The sequence below is a fragment of the Ptychodera flava genome, chromosome 9 (assembly GCF_041260155.1).
Source record: "Ptychodera flava strain L36383 chromosome 9, AS_Pfla_20210202, whole genome shotgun sequence".
NCBI classification, from domain to species: Eukaryota; Metazoa; Hemichordata; class Enteropneusta; family Ptychoderidae; genus Ptychodera; species Ptychodera flava.
In genome coordinates, this window is record NC_091936.1 from 43,234,827 (window position 1) to 43,256,069 (window position 21,243).

A 21,243-nucleotide genomic window follows, 5' to 3' on the forward strand; every position below is an offset into this window, starting at 1 on the left:
GCGGAAATGTATAAAATTTGCAGACGGACGACAAGCGGGAAGTTTTCGTATTCTGCGCGCCAAACATCACAAGTTTACTTTACTTTACTTTACTTTACTTTATTGCTCAACACGCACTCAAGGAGTGCGGTAAGGCAAAAATTACAAAACTCAGCAAACACTGGATGAAGCTGCTGCTGGGGAGGAACTAAGGTACAAGAAATAAATTTGGCAAGAGGTAGTTTGTTTTCGTGAGTAAAGATATACATGAACTTTTCTCTATCATTCAAATCAAGAAAGCCAGGATTATACAAACTAGTGGATGAAAATAGACTATCTCGATAAGCTCTGTATTTTGGACATTCTATTACAAAGTGAAATTCATCCTCAACTAAAGACTTACAATGCTTGCAGAATCTTTCATTTGCAGGAACTTTTGGAATTGACCTTCTACCCAGTTCTATTTGTAGGTTGTGATCCGAAATTCTTAGTTTTGTCAGCCACCTCCTATAGGTAAAAGATCTTATATCTAGCAAGTAACTTTCAAATTCAAATTTTGTCTTAAATAGTCTGTAAGTTCGGAGCTTATTCCTCTGCATTCCACACTTCCTTGTATCATTATGAATATTTCTCAACCATGTTTGATCATAAGTTTCACATAAACTATCATATACATTATTAACTGTGGAATTGATATTGCAAACACAAGACCATATATCACTCCCACTGTAAGAGTTCAAAATGCTTGTATATAATTAGACCAATCTGAATTCAACCTGGATGTATAAGCAGATCTCAGTAAGATGTCATCTGATAAAACTAATCTATGCCAGTATTTGAGCATGTGCTTTATCACCATAAAGTGAATTGGATATCTACCCAGCTCTCCAACAACACCATCAGACGGTGCATGTTTAGAGACTCCTAGGATAAATCTATAAAAAGATATACTAACATCATTGAGAAAGTTACATTTGTCATTAATTTCATGTCCCCATATTTCACAGCCATATGTCATAATAGGAACAATTAAACTATCAAAGAGTGATAATGCAACTTTTACAGAAAGTGAACCATTTTGAAGGCCCTTACGAAGGCTGAAAAGAGCTTTCATTGCCTTCAATTTAAGATTATGAAAATTACCTTTGAATTTACCATTTGGGGTAATGACAAAACCAAGGTAACAGTACTCTTTCACTAAGTCAAGAGTCACTCCATTGTAAGTGAGTGTAACTCCTTTAACAAGATGATTACTTTTGTTAAACACAATAACTTTCGTCTTCTTTATATTAATAGACAATTTCCATTCACGACAAAAACTATGAAGTTTATCTAAGCAGCTTTGTAAGCCTGTTTCAGATTCTGAAATCAATAAAAGATCATCCGCATACATTAGACAATTGATAAGGAGTTTACCAAGTTTGATAGGACAGTCCTGACTGGAACCATATGTACTGGGAAGATCATTTATAAAAATATTAAACAAAGTTGGACTTAAGTTACACCCTTGCTTAACTCCTAAATTGGAGTCAAATTCTTCAGTAAAGCAGTTGTTACTTTTCACACAATACTTAATGTTGTCGTACATGGACTTAATTAAGCTATAAAAATTACCATTAATGCCATATTTCTGTAATTTCCAAAGTAAACCTGTACGCCAAACCCTGTCAAATGCTTTCTGAAAATCTACAAAACAACAATAAAGGTACCTACGACTGGGACTACAGCTTGACTGAGAAAATTTCGCATAGACATGTTGATCGATAGCAGAACGCAAAACAAGAAGATTATCTGCAGTTCTCCTCTTTGCTCTGAAACCAGACTGAAATGGTGAAAGAATACCATTGCTATTAAGAAAGTTTATAAGCCTATTATTCAACACAGAGGTAAACAGTTTTGCAAGGCAACTATTTATAGAAATCCCTCTGTAATTTGACGGATCACATGTATCACCTGATTTGAACACAGGGACCAATATGCTTTTTTCCAAACATTTGGAAATGTTCCTGATCTAAGGATGACATTGAATAATGAACACAATGGAGTAAGTATGGAAGAACCACCATATTTTAGCATTTCATTCAAATACAATCGACACCTGGGGATTTCCCTGATTTAATTTACGCAAAGCCTTAAATATTTCTGATTCTCTAAATGTGGAATTAAGAATAAAATTCACATCATATTCATTGGCAGCTTCCATTTTTGTTAATTCAGATATGATACGTTTAGAAACATTATCAGTTTCTTCACAAGAAAAATCACCTAACTGCTTAAAGTGATAAAACCATTCAGCAGGAGAGATAGATGAGTCAATTTTCTTACACACACGACTCCCTGAAATATCCTTCCACAATTTCCAGTAATCATTACGGTCTTCGGAATAAACCCTTTCTAATTTCCTTAATTGACTCTCTCTGAAGTTGACCGTTTATATTTTAACAATTTTTTGTATTCTTTTTTAGAGTGAAACATCTCCCTCTAATATGTGGATCATTTGGGTAGCGATTCAACAATTTACAGCAATCTTTAAGATCTTTACGAAGTGAAAAACAAGACTTATCAAATCAAGGCTGAAAAACACGTTTTGATTTCTTCTTTTTCAATTTCGGCGTAACCTTACGTAAACAGCGATCTGAAACTTTGTGAATAATACCTTCAAATACTTTTACAATATTATCACAAGAATGGGAACTATGACACGCAATATTAAAATTTCTAAAGTCTTCTTGAATTGATGAACTTTGCAGAGTATTTAAGAAATCTTGTTTAGCATTATCATTCCACAAATATTTACTTGAACATGGTTTACATTCTACATCAACTGACTGCTTCACAATATTATTTATATTCATAGAAAAACCTATTGGACAATGATCAGAGAAATGTGTAAAAGCATAAACTTTGAAATAATCTATACGGTTCACCAAATTCTTTGTAACAATACCATAATCTACTGTACTAAATCCATTTCCCTTGTAACAAGTTGGTTTTCCGTAAAGATCCCCTGCAGTTCTACCATTTAAAATCTGTAAGCCGTTTTGAATGCAAAGATCAATAAGTTGTCTCCCAAAGGAATTGATATTACAACTACCATTATCCATTGAAATTCTATTGTGTACAGAGTCAGGAATATAATCATTAGGTGTAGGACAGTGATTTATGTTATCATGTTGAATATAATCTTGCAAATTACCTGTCCTGGCATTAAAGTCTCCTACTAACATTATGTCTCCCAAACTAGAAATTCAAGAATCTCAGAATGAAGAGTTTCAAAATAATCATTATTTACATGCATTACAGACCCTTGTGGAGGTAAATATACACAACACATAAAAACATCACTACTCAATGAGAAAAAATCCTTATCAGTTTTACCCAGAGCAAGTCAGAAATTTTTGAATTTATCTTATGAATACCTGTCTTAAGGCACGACTTAAATACAACAACAGATCCCCAGCAGCACGTTTACTACGTTTATGTTGTAAACTTCTATCAGATCGAAAATAACTATAGCTATCTAATGCAAAAGTGTTTGACTTCGAAAGCCACGTTTCTTGAATACACATAATATCAAATTGGTTAACAATAGAAAATCTTCTCATCATCACATTTTTTGATAAACCACCTTGGATGTTCCAACTTCCAACACGTAAGAAAGAACGCTTAAAATTTCTTCTTAAAGCAGCAGTACTCTGTCTCCGCGAAGTAAAACACATGGCAGTGTAAAAGCTGACTAACAGAACTGGATAAATTAAAGGAAAACTTGATGAACAGCTGACTACAAATAGAAATAGAAAAAAGTAGCCAGAACAACAGGTGTGCTAAATTACGCACTACCTTGACAAATGTTAATAGATACTCAACTCTATTGAAGCACAGTGTAACATTGTAGCCATAGTGGCTGTATCCAGAACGTTCCAGGACATTAAAAACAAACAAACAACATGAAAGAAACAAAGCACATCAACATATGCTGGTCACAATCTAAATCTGGTTTCGATCACCATGGTCATATCTACTAGTGTATACACCATTGCCATAATTATAGTATGGCCTTCTATTGTAGGGCCTATTTACTTGGAAAGAATCACTACTATCCATCCGTCTAAAATTTGACGGGGATCTATATGTATGAGAATGAGTGATCACACTGCTCCTCTTTGATCCTCTGACACCCCATTTAATATCACTCACCAATAAACTTGTGCCACGTGAATTTATATGAATTCCATCACTGTGATAAAGGTAACTATTGTTACCTAATCTATTATGATCTACAAAGACGCAGTGATTTATATCAGAACATGCATTCTTAACCCTCTCATTAATATACTGGATTTGATTATTTAGAATGGAGTATTCACCATGGAAAGGTAAGATACCCGACACAATAATCAACGCTTTAGGACAGACATATTTAACTTCATTACACAGTGAAATTATTCCATCAATTATTACATCATCACGTAAGTAACCAACATCATTCGACCCTATATGCAAGATTACAATCTCTGCATCAATATTATTGACATTTCTCAGACATGAAAAAGCTTCATCAATATTTGAAGCTCTAAGCTTAACAGAACGCTTAGGGTGACCTGCTGAGGTCAGGTGTTCAGCGGGGCAGCGGAGCTAGCTACGTCCGCGGTGGGCGGGGATACATACGCAGTTCTGCCGTCGCGTGTCGGCTTTCACACGACTACTGAAGTTTTAAAATTCTGACACAAAATGTATTATTATGCAATGACGATTATATCTTTGCATTTTTCACAAATATTTTCTACTCTTGCTGACTGGTCATGTACAGTACGCGTTCAATTACCGTGTACCGTACCGTATACGCGTTTCTAGTACGAGTAGTGAAGTGAACTGATATCGATCACAGGTGCAGGTACACTAGGTGGTGCGTAGAGCGCCACGGTTGCTTTGATGGTCGATCGAAAGTGTGAGGCCGAAGGCCGAACCTCGGTACTGCTTTACACCAGTTAGTCCGGTCCCGAGGTTCGGCCTCAAACTTCGATCGACTATCCAACTTGAAACAACGCTGCACCCATGCGTACCTGTGGTCCCGATAACAGTGATGGACAACTTTTGTTGTCAATGAAATGAGTCCTGAAAATGGTCGGCCGATATCGTTTTTTGTAGTTTTGATATACAATCTATCAAACTTGCTTCCTGATTTAGTTCACACACTGTGCTTATCGTAAACTAAAAGGCATATTCACGACTCAGTCAGAGTACAAGCTGCAAAAACAGCCATGTACGCAACATTGATAAAATTTGTCCGCATTTCAAACTGCGTGTCCGATGTCGCGCGCGTACAGCTATATTTAGTAACAAACCTGTAACCGTGAACAGCGCTATTGCATCTTTCTATAAAAGTGTTCCAAAATAGTTGAGATTCAACACTCTACTGGCACTTGATCTCAATAGTAGAAACATGCGTCTATTTTTATAACAACAGGACGCTTAATAGGCTACCAAACTCGATAAAATCCATTCATCTGTTTATTCAATTAGGCGCGCCTATTGCCTCTATTTTCAGCTGACTTTATGTATATCAGGATATCTAAGAAAACTAAATATACAGTCTCACTTAACTTTTAATGCATAAATCTCACAAATACGGTAAAAGTTTTATGTAGATTTAAAACCTGTAATGGTAAAACGAGCGAAGTTTCAGGATAAGGAGTTTGGAAAATGGGTGGGTCGGATCACCCACTGAGTACGAGTATGTAGATTTTGTTACCATCAGTAAGATTATGATATGACAGGACATGTCGACAAATATAAAGTCATAAAAATTTTAATGAATTGATCCTTTTTCAACTGATTAAACGTTGCATAAATTACAACTCACAAAAAACAACATGATGATGAAGCAAAGATTGAATGGGGGATTTTCATGATAGGTTTGGAAAATTAGTAAGTTGGATTACCTACTGAGTGTACATATAGATTTTGTAACCATTAGTTTTAATGACAGGACATGCCAACAAAAATATAATGAAAGAAAGTCATTGTCATAAAATTAGGTTTTAATGAATTGATCAGTTGTCAACTGATCAAGTATTAGGCCTATAAGCTTCAGCCTTACATGTATAAATATAACTCAAAAAAATGAACAAAAAAGAAACGATGATGAAGAAAATATTGAATGAGGGAAAGTTCTGACACATTTCCACGAAGCTATTCAGGCTAGACCTTTGTACTGTCGTTTGTTGACAGTTATAATTTTCAACACTTCTGTACAGTTATAATTTTCAACACTGTGTCATATTTCAGGTAATAAATTCAACACTTGACTCGTTCCTTTATCAATGACTCGCATCATCCTCTGCATAATTCATTCTTCAACACAATTTAGCTGTGGCACCTCCACTCTCTCAAAACAATTTATGGAACCGTCAAGAACCAGAAAACGCTGTAGCAAAGAGTGTTGTTTGTTATGATAAAATATCAAATACTATATTCGTGAATGAATACAACTGAATGTAGGCAAAAATAAGTAGACATCAATAGTCATTGATACTAGAAATAAACCAGTGTATCCAGAAATACCAAGTGTACAAAACACCTTCTAAAATAGAAGGTCATATTCTAAAGTTACCAGAAACATCCCCCTTTCAATATTTTAGTTCAATTTATGCCGTGTCTGATTTTCTCTTTGTCTCAGAACATATAAAATTGTCTGTTTTTATCCATGTAAAAATAAAAACATCAACAATAAAGCATACTTTTACACATGTTTTGGTCTAAGTGAGATTTCAATGAATTTTATGAAATCCCTATAATACTGCTATATCTTAATAAAAGTCAAGTCTTCATGGTCAAGAAGGTAAGAATTAGTGTGAATTGGAAAAGGCATTCGGTAAAGTTTAACTAGAGGGGCTATAGCTATGTCCTAAATGTGGGGTCCGTCACTACCTTTCATGAAAGATGACAAGCAGAAAAGTCTTAATATATTGAATTCAAGCTAATAATAAAAAAAGTTTTCAAAGAAAATTACAAATACAACATTTCTCCGCATTTTCCGCATAAACGACGAAAATAAAACCTGCGAGCCGAGTGTTAGAATGGATATTTAGCGTCACACTTATTCGTATGAATTGATGACTGAGACTACAAGCTGCAACAGCAGCCGCGCATGCAACAACAAAATTTGTCCGAATTTCAGCATATTTGTCCGAAAGTCGCGCGCGTGCAGCTATATTTAGCAACAGATCCGAAATCGCGATCAACGCTATTGTTGTTGTCGTCTGACATTTTGTTCCCCCGGTAACGTTCGATTTTTCCACTTCCCCGGGGAGCCCTTAGGCCTATCCTGGATTTCGTGGATATGCGTCAGAACTTTCCCCCATTCAATCTTTGCTTCATCATCATTTTTTTTTTTGTGAGTTGTAATTTATACATTTAATCAGTTGAAAAAGGATCAATTCAGGCTCCAGGTTCCAGGATCATAATCGAACGCAGCCCTGACCTCAGCAGGTCACCGGGTCAGAAAGCTTAGATTTGTTACCATCAGTTTTTATGACAGGACATACCAACAAAAATATATGACAGAAAGTCATTGTCATAAAATTAGGCTTTAATGAATTGATCAGTTTTCAACTGATCAAGTATTAGGCCTATAAGCCTTACATTTATAAATATAACCCACAAAACGAAAAAAAGATAACGATGATGAAGCAAATATTGAATGAGGGAAAGTTATGAAACATTTTCACAAAGCTATCCAGGATAGACCTTTGAACTGTTGTTTGTTGACAGTTATAATTTTCAACACTTCTGTACAGTTATAATTTCAAACACTTCTGTGTCATTTCAGGTCATAAATTCAACACTTGACTCGTTCCCTTATCAATGACTCGCATCATCCTCTGCATAATTCATTCTTCAATACAATATAGCTGTGGCACCTCCACTCTCTCAAAACAATTTATGGCACCTTCAAGAACCAGAAAACGGTGTAGCAAAGAGTGTTGTTTGTTATGATAAAATTTCAAATACTACATTCGTGACAACTGAATGCAGACAAAATAAGTAGAAATCAATAATTATTGATACCAGAAATAAACCAGTGTATCCAGAAATACCAAGTTCTACTTGAATTTTGAGGGGTGTCTAGAAAAAAAATATTGATAAGCATTGATCATTTATATTGCTTTTCACTAGAATGGAAGTAAGGTGACATTTTAGTATGATTTAGTGTAGCTGTAAATATCATGTTGCGGTATCGGGCCACAGTTTGAAATGGATAACACAGGTGGAAATTGGCAAGACTAAGTTCTATAAATTACCGTATTTCAAACGTTATCCCTCAGCTACAACATCATGTATTTACCTTGAAATTCAAGATTCTCGCCCATCTAAATCTAAACTTTCTAGTCACGAGTTACCTGAGCCCCTCAAATGGTAGAGACACATTAGACACAAGATGCTGGGGAACAAGAATTTGATTTATTTGATCATTTTTCCTACCTCCCCTGTTTTATATTTTCGGACAATTAAATAAAGATCACCGTGGAAGGGATTGAGATAATTTTGAAATCCCAAACTCTTGCTGTATATCAAAAACAAAATAACTGTAAAAAAGCTTATCATGTCATTGTCTCCAATCAAATTCTGTAAAACATTTTTCCCAATATGATTTTTTTGTGAATATGCAACTTTGTAGTCGAGGCAACCGCTCACAATAAATGTGGGTCAAAGATCAAGCCGACAAAAACAGGAAAATGTGAACATTTTTCTTAAATCATGTGTCAAAATTGCAGAATCTGATGTGAATACTTCAATAGAAGTGCCTTGGGGTGGGGGTGTGCTCTAACATATCCACTTCTCAATCATTTTGGTAGCGCATAAAGCTCAACAACAGTTCACAGAGAACTGAAAGAAAGATATCGTGTCTCATGGATTAATGATTTACATAATGATGTAAGGACTCAGAGTGAGGACAAAAATAAACTTAGAACCACAGTCCCTCTAGGGATAGAGGGACTGTGTTAGAACGTACAGAAAATTTAAAACTTTATTTACTTTTGAGGAATACTTGATGGATATTACAAATATTAACTGCAGGAAATTGATTACCAAGTTTCGTATTTCTGATCATAATTTACAAATTGAGATTGGCAGAAGGTCAGTCCCAAGAATCCCGTTAAATGAGAGATTTTGTACTTTTTGTAAGTCTTCTGTAGAAGATGAGTTTCATTATATCATTAAGTGTGACAAATATGTTCATAATAGAAATACTCTTTTCACTAGTATGAAATCACATTTTGAGAACTTTGAATATTTAAGTGACAGAGAGAAATTCCTGTACATCATGAATTTTAAGGACAAGAAGCCCTTTTAAGGTATATTTCTTACACTACAGATTCATCCCCAGCAGCAGTCTTACCTGAACATGTGTGTAATGTTTGATTGTTTTGCTCTACCACACTTCCCGAAGTGTGTTGTTATGCAATAAAGTATTATTATTATTATTATTATTAATATAATCGGGAACTATTTCATTTAGCAGGGTTCTGCGAAGCATCTTGTGTCAAAATAAAAAGTTAATACAACTACTGCCCTGCTACTACATACTGGCAGTGACAGTGATACATGTAGCTCTGACTCTGATGTGTAGTTTAAGAGGAGTTTCAGTCATAAGACACTCAATTGACAGTAAAACATGCATCTACTTGTACACAAGATCCAGCCAGAGAGCAACACATAGAAGACTAGGGGACTAACAGTTACCTTGGATTTTTGAATTCTGGCATATGAGAACAATCAAATATTAGAGAAAAAAGATGGGGTCGCCATAGTTGATCTTATACAAATGTACGATGAAAAGTCAGTTTTTCTAAAATCAATTAAAATCAATATATAAAACCATTCATTCAAGTTCATGCAGTGAATGAAATTTTCACATCTCATTGTAAAATAACACAAAAGTAAAACTTTGAACAGTAAAGGCTCTAATTTAAATGGAAAAATGTGTGACTATAAAAATGAATCAATTTAAGAACTTGTCCTAGGTATATGGCTCTACAATCTGCTGATAAGAGGTAGTGTTGAACATCTGCATGCAGAACGACACATTACATGTTTATTTTTACTATACTCTGTGAGTATTCCTAATAAATATGTAGCTATATGGTAATTTGGGGGGTCTTGAAAATTTTGAGGGTATTGAGGGGGGACTTGAAAATTTTTGAGGTTATTAGGGGGATCTAAAAAAAATTTTCAATCGCGATTCCTCCAGTCCCTCCCCCCCTCTCATCATATTTTTGAACGCGGCCTTATTCAAAATGTAAGATTTTTACTGCCCAGCAAAATAGTCATTTTCATATATAGCATTTAAAGAACATATGAACATTTCAGAAAATTTGACCCAGCCAGAGTGGAGTTAAATTCTTTGGAAATTTTGAAATTGAGAGGAAAAAGAAGCCAGGAAATTGGGTTATTTGCATACATTTGCATAAATTAACACTTCTTTATCGCACAGCTTTCGACTGCTTGACCAGCTACAAGACGAACCCAACCAACATTTTAATCTTCAGTTAACAAATTAATTAAAATTGAATATTAAATATTTGCAAATAAGTGATTTTGAGCAAAATATGCTGTGTTGGGTGCAGCGCCCCCTTAACACCGAGTTTCAGTCCTAAGGGACAGTTCAGGTTTTACAGCCTGGGGGCCGGCAAAATCTTGTCGCCGTTGTTCAAAAAAATATAGACCCCCCCCCCTGCATTTTTCGTGGAAAAAAGATGACCCCCCTCCTTTGTCAGACGAAAAAATTTGATGATCGCCCTCCCCTACGGCTGAAAAATAACCAAAACCCGGGCCATATGTCAAATTTACCGGCACGGTTTGGATTTGAACTCCGGTATACGGTACACTTATTTCGTGTAGCAGAGATGCCAGTGCACAAACTTCTCAGCCACATCCATACAAACGTCTGTTACTTAGGACGACTGTAAGGCAATTTTTAACTTCATTTCCATAGACAACTTATGTCCATGGACATTGTGTAAGTAAACTTTATTGGACAGGCTATAAAATGGATTATTTATAGTGGACATAATGAAAGAAGTATTCATGTTCAATAATGAACTTTTCTTCAGAAATTTATATATATATATATATATATATATATATATTATATATATATATATGTGGAAGAATACATTTATTGCATATTTTGTAACAAAACTTAGTCTCTCTTTCTAAAGCTATAAAACAGGAATTTTGATAGACTTAACCCTTTGAATGCTGTATTTTTCCCACCAAAATTTAGTGCAACATTTTACCAAGTTTTACAAACTTTTCTGTAATTGTTTTGATAATTTTGGACTACATGAATACATTTCATTGTCCAGTTTTTTATCAAAATTTTGGCAAAAATCTGACAAAAATTGACTGAGGTTTATTTTATAGGGTGACAAAAATTGTTAACAGAGTATCAAGATTTTGTGAACGCACAAATAATAATAATATAAATTTTGCTATTGTCGGTAAATCATAATAAAAGGACGGTAAAAATGTCTTTCTCATTTAATGATATACAGGGCAAACGAGCTTTTTATGGCCACTTAATTGTAACTCTGAAATGTTTTGTTATATCATTCATTAAATGACCACTGTATTGTTCCTGCAAAGTGTGATAAACTTGTCAGACTGTATATGTCTTAGTATGTAAGCATGCATGTATATATTGGGGGGCGGCCATGGAAAAACCCAGGATATATGAGGGGGGCATAGATTTTCTCCATAATTTACCAGGGGGGGCATGGAAAAAATCACCAGGAAAATAGAAAATCCTCCAGGACACCCCCCCCCACCCCCACCGAAAACAAGTTACATTTCTGCCGCAACTAATTTCTGAAGGCAGTGCATTCCTCAGCAAAGGAGCACATTTCCTTTCCATAAAGTATTGCATAGTTTTTATCTACCAATCTGCCTTGAGGGCAGCAATATATCAGAGCTGCCATCAGGGCAGATTCGACACACATTTCCTATCCTATCTGCCATTCTGCCTGAGGGCAGCAATACATCTGAGCTGCCCTGACCCCAGGGCAGACATGTAGTTCCTCAGTGACGTCATTGAATGTTGTGCACATGTTTACAAACATTTACAAACATGTGAACTGCCCTGAGGGCAGCGCTGCCCTAGGTCATTTTTCAGTTGTAACTTAACTGCCGCCTGTGGGGCGACTTGCCGGGCATAGGCGATTAGCACTGTGTGAAATTGTGAGATCTCGCGAGAGTATGTAAGAAAACCTAATTTTTGTGAAAAAATTTGAGTTTTAGTAACTTATTTGTGCTCCATCGTGTTCTTGACCATACTGAGAACACGGGGGACAAAAAACCACATCCTTCTACGATCTGGTATTCTAGAACGGCAGGCAGAAATATCCGGGGTGACAGTGGCCATACAGCTGCGGTGTTTTCGGAAGGGCTTTCTGCCTTTCACTACAGCTATGGATCCACAGCTAGTGGCCATCCTGCAAACTTTTTACTATATATGGTAGTAACAAGTGACTCTTCTATGCTACAGGGGCCTTTGCCATGTACCTAAGGCCTGAAAATGTTTCTGGTCCTTGACATTCAGCAAAAGTGATGCAGCGACAAGGTCCCCCGCCCCAGCTGGTTTTGTACCATTGATGTAGCAGTTATTGTCTTTTATCACTGGCTGCATAATGTTTCCGTTTTCTTTAGCATTTTTGGACATGCAAACAAGGATATCAAGGATAGCTGTACTGATGAGTATGTATACCCCTAAAAAAGAGAAATGACACGCGCAGTGACCAAAACCAATCTTTTTTTGTGTTTAGCCTAAACAGAAGTGACTGTTAATAGCATTGATCATAAATGACGTCATATTTCTTTCATTAATACGGAAAAATAAATATTTGTCTGCATTTTCCGCAAAAACGACGAAAATAAAACCTGCTAGTGTTAAAAGGTTACCATTAGGTCACTCTAATTCACAACTAGGACTACAAGCTTCAACAACAAAATTTGTCCGAATTTCAAGCAGTAGTGTCCTATGTCGCGTGCAGCTACATTTAGTGACAAACCATGGCATCGCGATCAGCGCTATTGATTGTGTAGATTTGGGGTAATTGCGTGCACACCACATCTGTAGCTGTGCCTCATTTTAATTTCACAGTGCCCTATCCACTTTTGAATATCCTCAAAACAACCGCAATGAAAATCCACGTGCTCAAGACTAAAACAAAGTCACTTCAGATCACATTTGTAGATTACATTTGAAATTCTATTGTGCTTAGATCAGATGACCATAAAAGTTGCACTATTTTGAAATGTTGCTGTTTATGGAAAAAAATTTCAATTGGGCTGCTTTCATGTTCTGACATTTTACAGTAATTACTTGCAATAGGGACAACCTTCTCACTTCTGATGACATTATATATCTGTGGACTATATTGCATGTCAGCATGGATGAGATTACCAAATATACACCCACTTTGGATGGGACTTTTGGCAAGTATGGGCTAAATATATGGCGGAAAACACTCCATTACTTTCACTTTCTGAAAGGAGAGCATTCTGTTTTGTCCAATGCTTCAGATCAGAGAGCAATGAAGGCTACATTCCCATCGCTTTGGATAAATGGTAGACTCCATAAAGCGTATGCAAAGTTAATGCAACAAGTCTCCCTGCATGCTAAAATCCACAACAAACCATGACTGAAATACAAGAAACAAGTCATCGTTGATGACACAGTCCCCACTTGTTAATGGGTACTTTGATTACAAGTCCTTAGACAGGATAGAGTCCTGTTAAATTATTGGGTCTAAGATTAAGAGTGAGTTCGATGGTGGTGAAAACGTGAAACCAATATGAGCTGCCACCCTAAATACAAAAGGTTATTAAATAAGTCAATTAGTAATTATTTGACAGGATGTTGCCAAACATTTTGCATTCTATTATAACACTGACAGATTATCACCTGTACCACATTTCATAAACGATACCGCTAAGTGTCAATGATTGCACTGTGAGATCAACATCTGTACCAAGTTTCATCAAATTTGATGAAATATTTCTAGACATATCACTTTTTAGGAAAGTTCATTAAATATGTAAATTAAAAAATTAAGCAACATGAAACTGCTAAGTGTCTTTATTCAATGTTTAACAATGTGAGCTCAACATCAATACAAAGTTTCGTGAAATTTGATGTACCACTTCTTGATATATCAGCCTAATTACAAAAATTCATTAAATATGCAAATCAGCAGTTAATTGACATGATACTTCTACATATCTTTGTATGCAATAAGACTAGTGGTAGAGTAACATCTTTACCATGTGTCGTCAATTTTGAAGCATTTCTAGACATATCACACTAATTGTGAAAGTTCATCAAATATGAAAATTAGCAATCAATTGACATGATACTGCTTAATGTCCTCCCACAATATTACAGTACTGAAAGATCAAAATCTGTACAAAGTTTCATCAAATTTAATGCAGCATTTCTGACTAAACCCACTAATTAGGAAAGTTCATTAAAAATGCAAATTAGTAATTAATTCGAATGAAACTGATAAATGTCTTCACTCAAACGTTAAGCAATGTGAGCTCAACATACATCTGTACCAAGTTTCATAAAATTTGATGAACTGTTTCTTGACGTATCAGCCAAATTACAAAAATTCATTATGGAAACCAGCAGTTAATTGACATGATACTACTACATATCTTTGTATGCCATAACACTACTGGAAGGGCAACATCTTTGTCATGTTTCATCAATTTTGATGCAGCATTTCTAGACATACCACATTTGTTATGAAAGTTCATCAAATTTGCAAATTAGCAATTACTAGTAATTGACATGATACTGCTTTATGTCTTCATGCGGTATTACAGTACTAAGAGAACAACATCTGTACCACGTTTCATAAAATTTAATGTAGTACTTCTGGACATAGCCCAATAAATAGGAAAGTTCATTAAATATGTAAATTGGCAATGAATTTGCATGTCACTGCTAAGTGTCTCAGTACACCATTTTGAGACTGTGTGCCAAAGATCTGTGCCAAGTTTCATCAAATTTGCTGCAGTATTTCAAGACATATCACCTAATAATCACAAAAATTCCCCAAATATGCAAATTAGCAATTAATTGATTCAATACTGACTGTGTGCTCAGAGCTCTGTGTGACGAACATCTTTACAAAGATTCATCAAATCTAGTGCAGTCGCTCTAGAAACAGAGCTCTTTTTCAAAAGTCATTGTCTATGACATAGTCACCACTTTTGGATCGGGTAACAAAACAAATCGATGTGCATATGTATGACATACGGAGTAATCCTTGTACCAAGTTTGCCATCCCTGCATCCCTGAGATATCTGTGAACAGACGGACCGATCACAAACGAACATGACCAAACCTAGAAGTCCCCCAGGCAATGTCCGTGCGGACTAACAAAGCTTACAAAGGGCTAAGTTTTCATTTGTCCTTTACATATATTTGTTTATTGGTTTCAGTGTACAATTGTAATATCAACAAATTTAGCTGACAATGGTATCTACAAGTATCTAGTATTTCAAGTTGTTTGCATAAGGACATGCCTGAGAAACCAGAGAATTGCTGTTACTGCATTACATGCATCATAGTGGTTTTCAATATTGAAGGACATGATAAAAAGGGCCATAAATGCATGGCTTGTCATCATACACTTAGTCAATTCACAGTAATACCATATGAAAATTCATGTCATTAACTTGCTCTATAAGCTGGGCTTCACTAAGTTTTAACTGTTGAGGGCAGAAGGGATGGGCAAGATCTCACTGTCATAGAGAATGTGAAAGAGTTTAGGTAGCAACATATTTCATACTTTGAATACAGACTTAGTAAACTTTGTAGACTTATTACTGTATTTGTGTGATGACTTCCAGATGCAAAAACAGAAATGTAGGAATATGTACACCTTGGTGTTCATCTAAATCCTTGATTTCCAGGCAGCAACATCATTTAACTGGAAATTGTAAACTGTTTGATATTTACCACTTCAAAGGTAATAGTCTTTTAATTTGCTATACTGTATACCCTATCACAGGCAATACTACCTTAAAGTAACTAGTAACTTGATTTTCATACAAATAACTGTGAATTTAATGATTATATCTATTTTGTATGAGGTAAATGATTTGATTTGGTAAATGAGATCATTGTTGACATCATGTGGCCTTGATCTTTGCCAGCGTTGCAGCTCTCTTCTCTGTATTCTGAAATAAGGCTCTGATGAGATTTCTCACTTCATTGGCAGTCATTGCGTGAGCTAAAGGCCCCTGTGAAAGAGAGAAAACAATTTTAAGTATTTCTTCACTTTTATTCATCTAAGGCATCATTGTGAGAATATGTAAAGGCTTTAAAATGCTGTGGTTTGACCCAACTCATTGTTTATATGGCAAAGATAGACCTCAACACTGGAAATGTGGGGGTGAAAGTGTTAAGTACAATCCTTACATGGAGAATACATGGTCTTTATAGTTTGAGGTATTAAAGAACTTGTAAACTTGTAGGCAATTCAGTAAGATTGCCCAGTGGGGATATGTAAAAATGATTACACTTTCATATCAAAACTTTCAAGTAGTGTCACTGCTGAAACTTATCTTGTGTGTTTTAGAGTATTTGTACCCTATCAGATAAAGTGATCTTGATATGGGTAAACTTCACACTCAATGCTTAGGTAGCATGTAATTTGAAAGTGAAAGACTTAAAGTTTTGCTCACACATTATTCCTCAATGAAACTTTCAATGCTCTTACCAAATCAAGAAGAAAAATCAGGAATCATCGTGCAAAGTTTAATACTACAGAAACAAATTACTGAACATTTACCAATATTTGAAATTCAAAATGGCTACCATCCCTCTGTGAACTCAATAGGGAAAAATTAAATTTTCCATTTTTCAAAAAAATATGACAGGGAATTTTTTCTTATCCACGAGTTTTAAAAGGAGCCCAAACAAGTGGGAGATCAGAAAGGAATGTAAAAATTTGAGTCTGAATATCCGTCCCAAAGGCACATTATATTATTACCACATCATATTATTTATTACCTTTCCATCTGTCCATCTGTCTAGAATCTCCTGCAGATTGGCTTCTAAAACAGTAATGAGTTCAGTGAACTTTGTCCACTGGCTGACATGGAGTTCCATGGCAACTCTCTCCTGCAATAAACACAGCAAGGTGACATTTCTAGTGAAAGACATAATCTTTGAGGAACAATTGCTGCAAAAGATTGGTTTTGATGTTTTTAAACAGTACATAAATAAGGCTTAATGATGACAGTTTAATCTCTTGTAGATCATTCTGTCATATGTTTAATCTACACGTGGTTACCTGCACACATTGAACATTTTCCAGTCACCATTGTGCTATTCAATAGTCAAAATTGCATATATCCATCCTTTATTTATTTGTCAATTTATTTGCTTGTTTGTTTGTTTGTTTATTTGTTCATTTATTTTTTTTGGTTTATTTATTCATTTTCTCACCTGTCTTTCAGACAGAGAAAATAATATTACTTGATAACTGACATATACAAATGCTATCATTTACCCTGGAACCTGTTTTGTAGCACTGTGCACACATTTTTCATTCATTGCTATAGATCCTGAAGCTAAGTCAAAACTTCCAACAGATATCTACACATACAAAGCTAGATTGTCGACAGTCCCTCGTGCCTTCTTTGACCGGATTCACTTTATTAAAGTGCGGTAGCAATCCAACGTAGGCGATCGAGCGCCGAAGGCGCGAGGCCGAGTGGCGAGATCGAGTGCCGAAGGCACGTGAACTGTTATACCTTGTATGCGCCCTCACAGAACCGTATGAAAAAGGCGACGGTGACGTCACAACGAGTGACATGGCTTAAACTGCAGCGCTATTCCTCGATTGTACGCGCTTCCCAGACAATGATTGTTGACATGAAAACACAGCGCGGCTGTGGTAAAGGAAGGGCCCAGCTTGTGGGGATCATGGAAACAAAAAGTTGTTTTACTGACATAGAAACTTGTTGGGTTAGGTTTTCAGGCACAGTATCCCTGGATACATGTTTATTTCGGGCAAGAGCAATATACGAGCAACGCGACGATCGCGACAAGCCGGTACAAACAACAGCAGTCTCCCTGTGCTCACAGCACTTTACTTTATCCGTATGGCTTTAATAGCACGGTCGACGGCCCGCGGCCCGACGACACTTAGACGGAATCCAGGGAAGGCCAAAGCCCAATTGTTTTAACTACAAATACAATGCTAAAAATCAGATTTGAAAGTTTGAAAATTGATTCATTCTATTCAGTAAGTTCTAGTCTTTTACGATCACGGCAGAAACTGGAAACCGTAACTTATACTTTACTCCACATGAATGTATGACCTGAAGGATGACCTTCCACTATCCAAATACGGTATAATTACCCCACCAATTACTATGATGCGATACCTCATGAATATGTAATAGCAAGGGGGATTGCGTGAGGCGTAACAGTCGCTTGTACCAGCAAACACAGGAAGCTACGCCAATACACGAAACCAAGCGGTACAAGTGACTGGCGAGAGATATCTACACATACACAGTCTGATATACTAACAAAATATGAAAACACCTTGTATTTCTATGCCTGGGTTGTACATATTTTGTTTTCTACTTGTATCATATCATTACTTTTTACCCTTTGTGTCATGGTCACTGCAGTGGCTAGTGTGTGTGTCAGTCAGTATTCTATGATAGTCCCCCCTTCAGAACCAAGCAATACATTCAAACCCCATTAGCTGTATTCTTTTGCATTTCTTCAGAACGGTTTGAAATCAAATACATCTGATGTACCAGATATGAACTGAAAATGCTCACGTGTTTCATACAGTTATGTGTAAATTTGAACCTTTGCCACATGTTTGCAACTTCATTGAAAGTATTATGATCAACATAATGAACAATAATCACCGCTGATTAATTCTCAAAGGTCATGAAGTATACAAATATGTAATTAGCTGAAATAAAAATATTAAAGTTCTTTGACTGCTGTCATTGTATCACCATTTTATATAGCAAGTGTAATTACCGTTGGCCAAGTCCTTCAAGCCATATATGCCAAGCTGTGAAAGCTCATTAGATATGCAAATTGTAAATTAGCTGACATGAAAATGTGAAATGACTTTCGATATTGTTTTAACCAGGTATAATCATCAATGTTGTCATGTTTTGCCAACTTTGATCAAGTAAATCCCAGTATATATCCCTAATAAGCAAAGTCATTAAATATGTAAATTAGGAATTGACTTAAGTAAAAATGCTTAATGATTGTCAATAATGTTGTATCATGGTACCTGCATATATGTAGCAAGTTTGTCAACTTTGGTCAAGTCAATTCAGATATATATCTCTAATTAGGAAAGTTCATTAAACATGCAAATTAGGAATTTGCTGAAGAGAAAATGATTAATGACTTTCAATAATATTGTATTACAGTGTCTGAAATGTACATAGCAAGTTACATCAATTTTGATCAAGTCATTTAAGATGAATATCCCTAAGTATGAAAATTCATTTAATATGCAAATTAGGAATTGGCTGAAGTAAAAATGTCTTTTGACTTTCAATAATGTTATATCACAGTATCTTTGATGTATATAGCAAGTTTCAATGACTAAAATCAAGTTAAATTGTGTTGCTAAGTTATCCCTATATACCAAAATCAGACCTCTAGCTCTATTGGCTGGCTCAGAATTACATATCTGCATAATTAATTAGGTACAGGATGTGATGTCATAAGGTCTCCCATCATACCAAATATGAAGGGTGTAGCACTTGTGGTTACTTAGTCATGGCCATATATGTAATTTGAGGTCAAAGGTCATCGGGGTCACCTGACATTTTGTCAAAAAAATTGTATTGCTAAATTATCCCTATATACCAAAATCAGACCTCTAGCTCTATTGGCTGGCTCAGAATTAGATATGTGCATAATTAATGAGGTACAGGATGTGATGTCATAAGGTCTCCCATCATGCCAAATATGAAGGGTGTAGCACTTGTGGTTACTTAGTTATGGCCATATATGTATATTTGAGGTCAAAGGTCATCAAGGTCACATGACATTTTGTCAAAAAAATTGTATTGCTAAGTTATTCCTATACACCAAAAATCAGACCTCTAGCTCTATTGGCTGGCTCAGAATTAGATATGCGCATAATTAATGAGGTACAGGATGTGGTGTCATAAGGTCTCCCATCATACCAAATATGAAGGGTGTAGCACTTGTGGTTACTTAGTTATGGCCATATATGTATATTTGAGGTCAAAGGTCATCAAGGTCACATGACATTTTGTCAAAAAAATGGTATTGCTAAGTTATCCCTATATACCAAAAATCAGACCTCTAGCTCTATTGGCTGGCTCAGAATTAGATATGCACATAATTAATGAGGTACAGGATGTGATGTCATAAGGTCTCCCATCATACCAAATATGAAGGGTGTAGCACTTGTGATTATTGAGTTATGGACATATACTCATATTTAAGGTCAAAGGTCATCGAGATCACATGACATTTTGTCAAAAAATTTGTATTGCTAAGTTATCCCTATATACTTATTTCACTTTGTTTAGTGTGATTAGATATTATTTTAGCTGAAAAAAGGGTCCAGGGAAAGTAAGGAAAATCCAGTATTCCACAGTGTAACAATTGGCTGAAAATATAAAATTTCTTTCAGTCTCTAGAATCCGAAACTGAATCCGAAACCGAATCCGAAACCGAGTCTAATTTCAGCATCATCTAGCCAGAGTGTAACGTGGGGATAGCGCCCTCAAACCACAGATACCGGCTTCCCATAGACTACCATGTATCAGAAAAATTAAAACTGTGATAACTTCATTAATATACAAGCCACGCCCACCAAAACCTTTTTCAGTTCTAGCCATTTGAATTCTGAAGATGTCTACCAAATTTGACTGAAATACGTTCAGCCGTTTTTGAGATAATGGGGATACAGACACACGGACGGACACACACACACACAGACATTGCTAAACCATATGCTCACGTGTGTGAACACGTGAGCAAAAATTGCTTACTGAAGCGTGACCATAGAAACTTTCTCAAATATTGGCAATTATCCCACAACTTAGATTTTAACACCATAATACCGTAATTTTTGAGTTGAAACTCAAATGTCTGCTGTAAATATACACATAAGTACATTAACTTAATTGACCATATCCGTCACCATGGAT

General features: G+C 35.7%; 2 protein-coding genes across 2 annotated transcripts in view; one reads left to right on the top strand and one right to left on the bottom strand.

The window, feature by feature from the left end:
* The window catches only part of LOC139141127 (probable serine carboxypeptidase CPVL), a 601,148-nt gene that overhangs the window by 424,873 nt on the left and 155,032 nt on the right, over positions 1-21,243 (top strand). The window lies entirely within an intron of this gene.
* LOC139141103 (centromere/kinetochore protein zw10 homolog) overlaps positions 15,677-21,243 on the bottom strand; it is a 40,128-nt gene continuing 34,561 nt past the window's right edge. Inside the window, exons 20-21 of the mRNA XM_070710681.1 lie at positions 17,072-17,182; positions 15,677-16,299 (exon numbers count right to left, since the gene is read on the bottom strand). Coding sequence (XP_070566782.1) covers positions 16,189-16,299; positions 17,072-17,182 — 222 coding nt within the window. The 3' untranslated portion in view covers positions 15,677-16,188. The remainder of the gene's footprint in view (positions 16,300-17,071; positions 17,183-21,243) is intronic.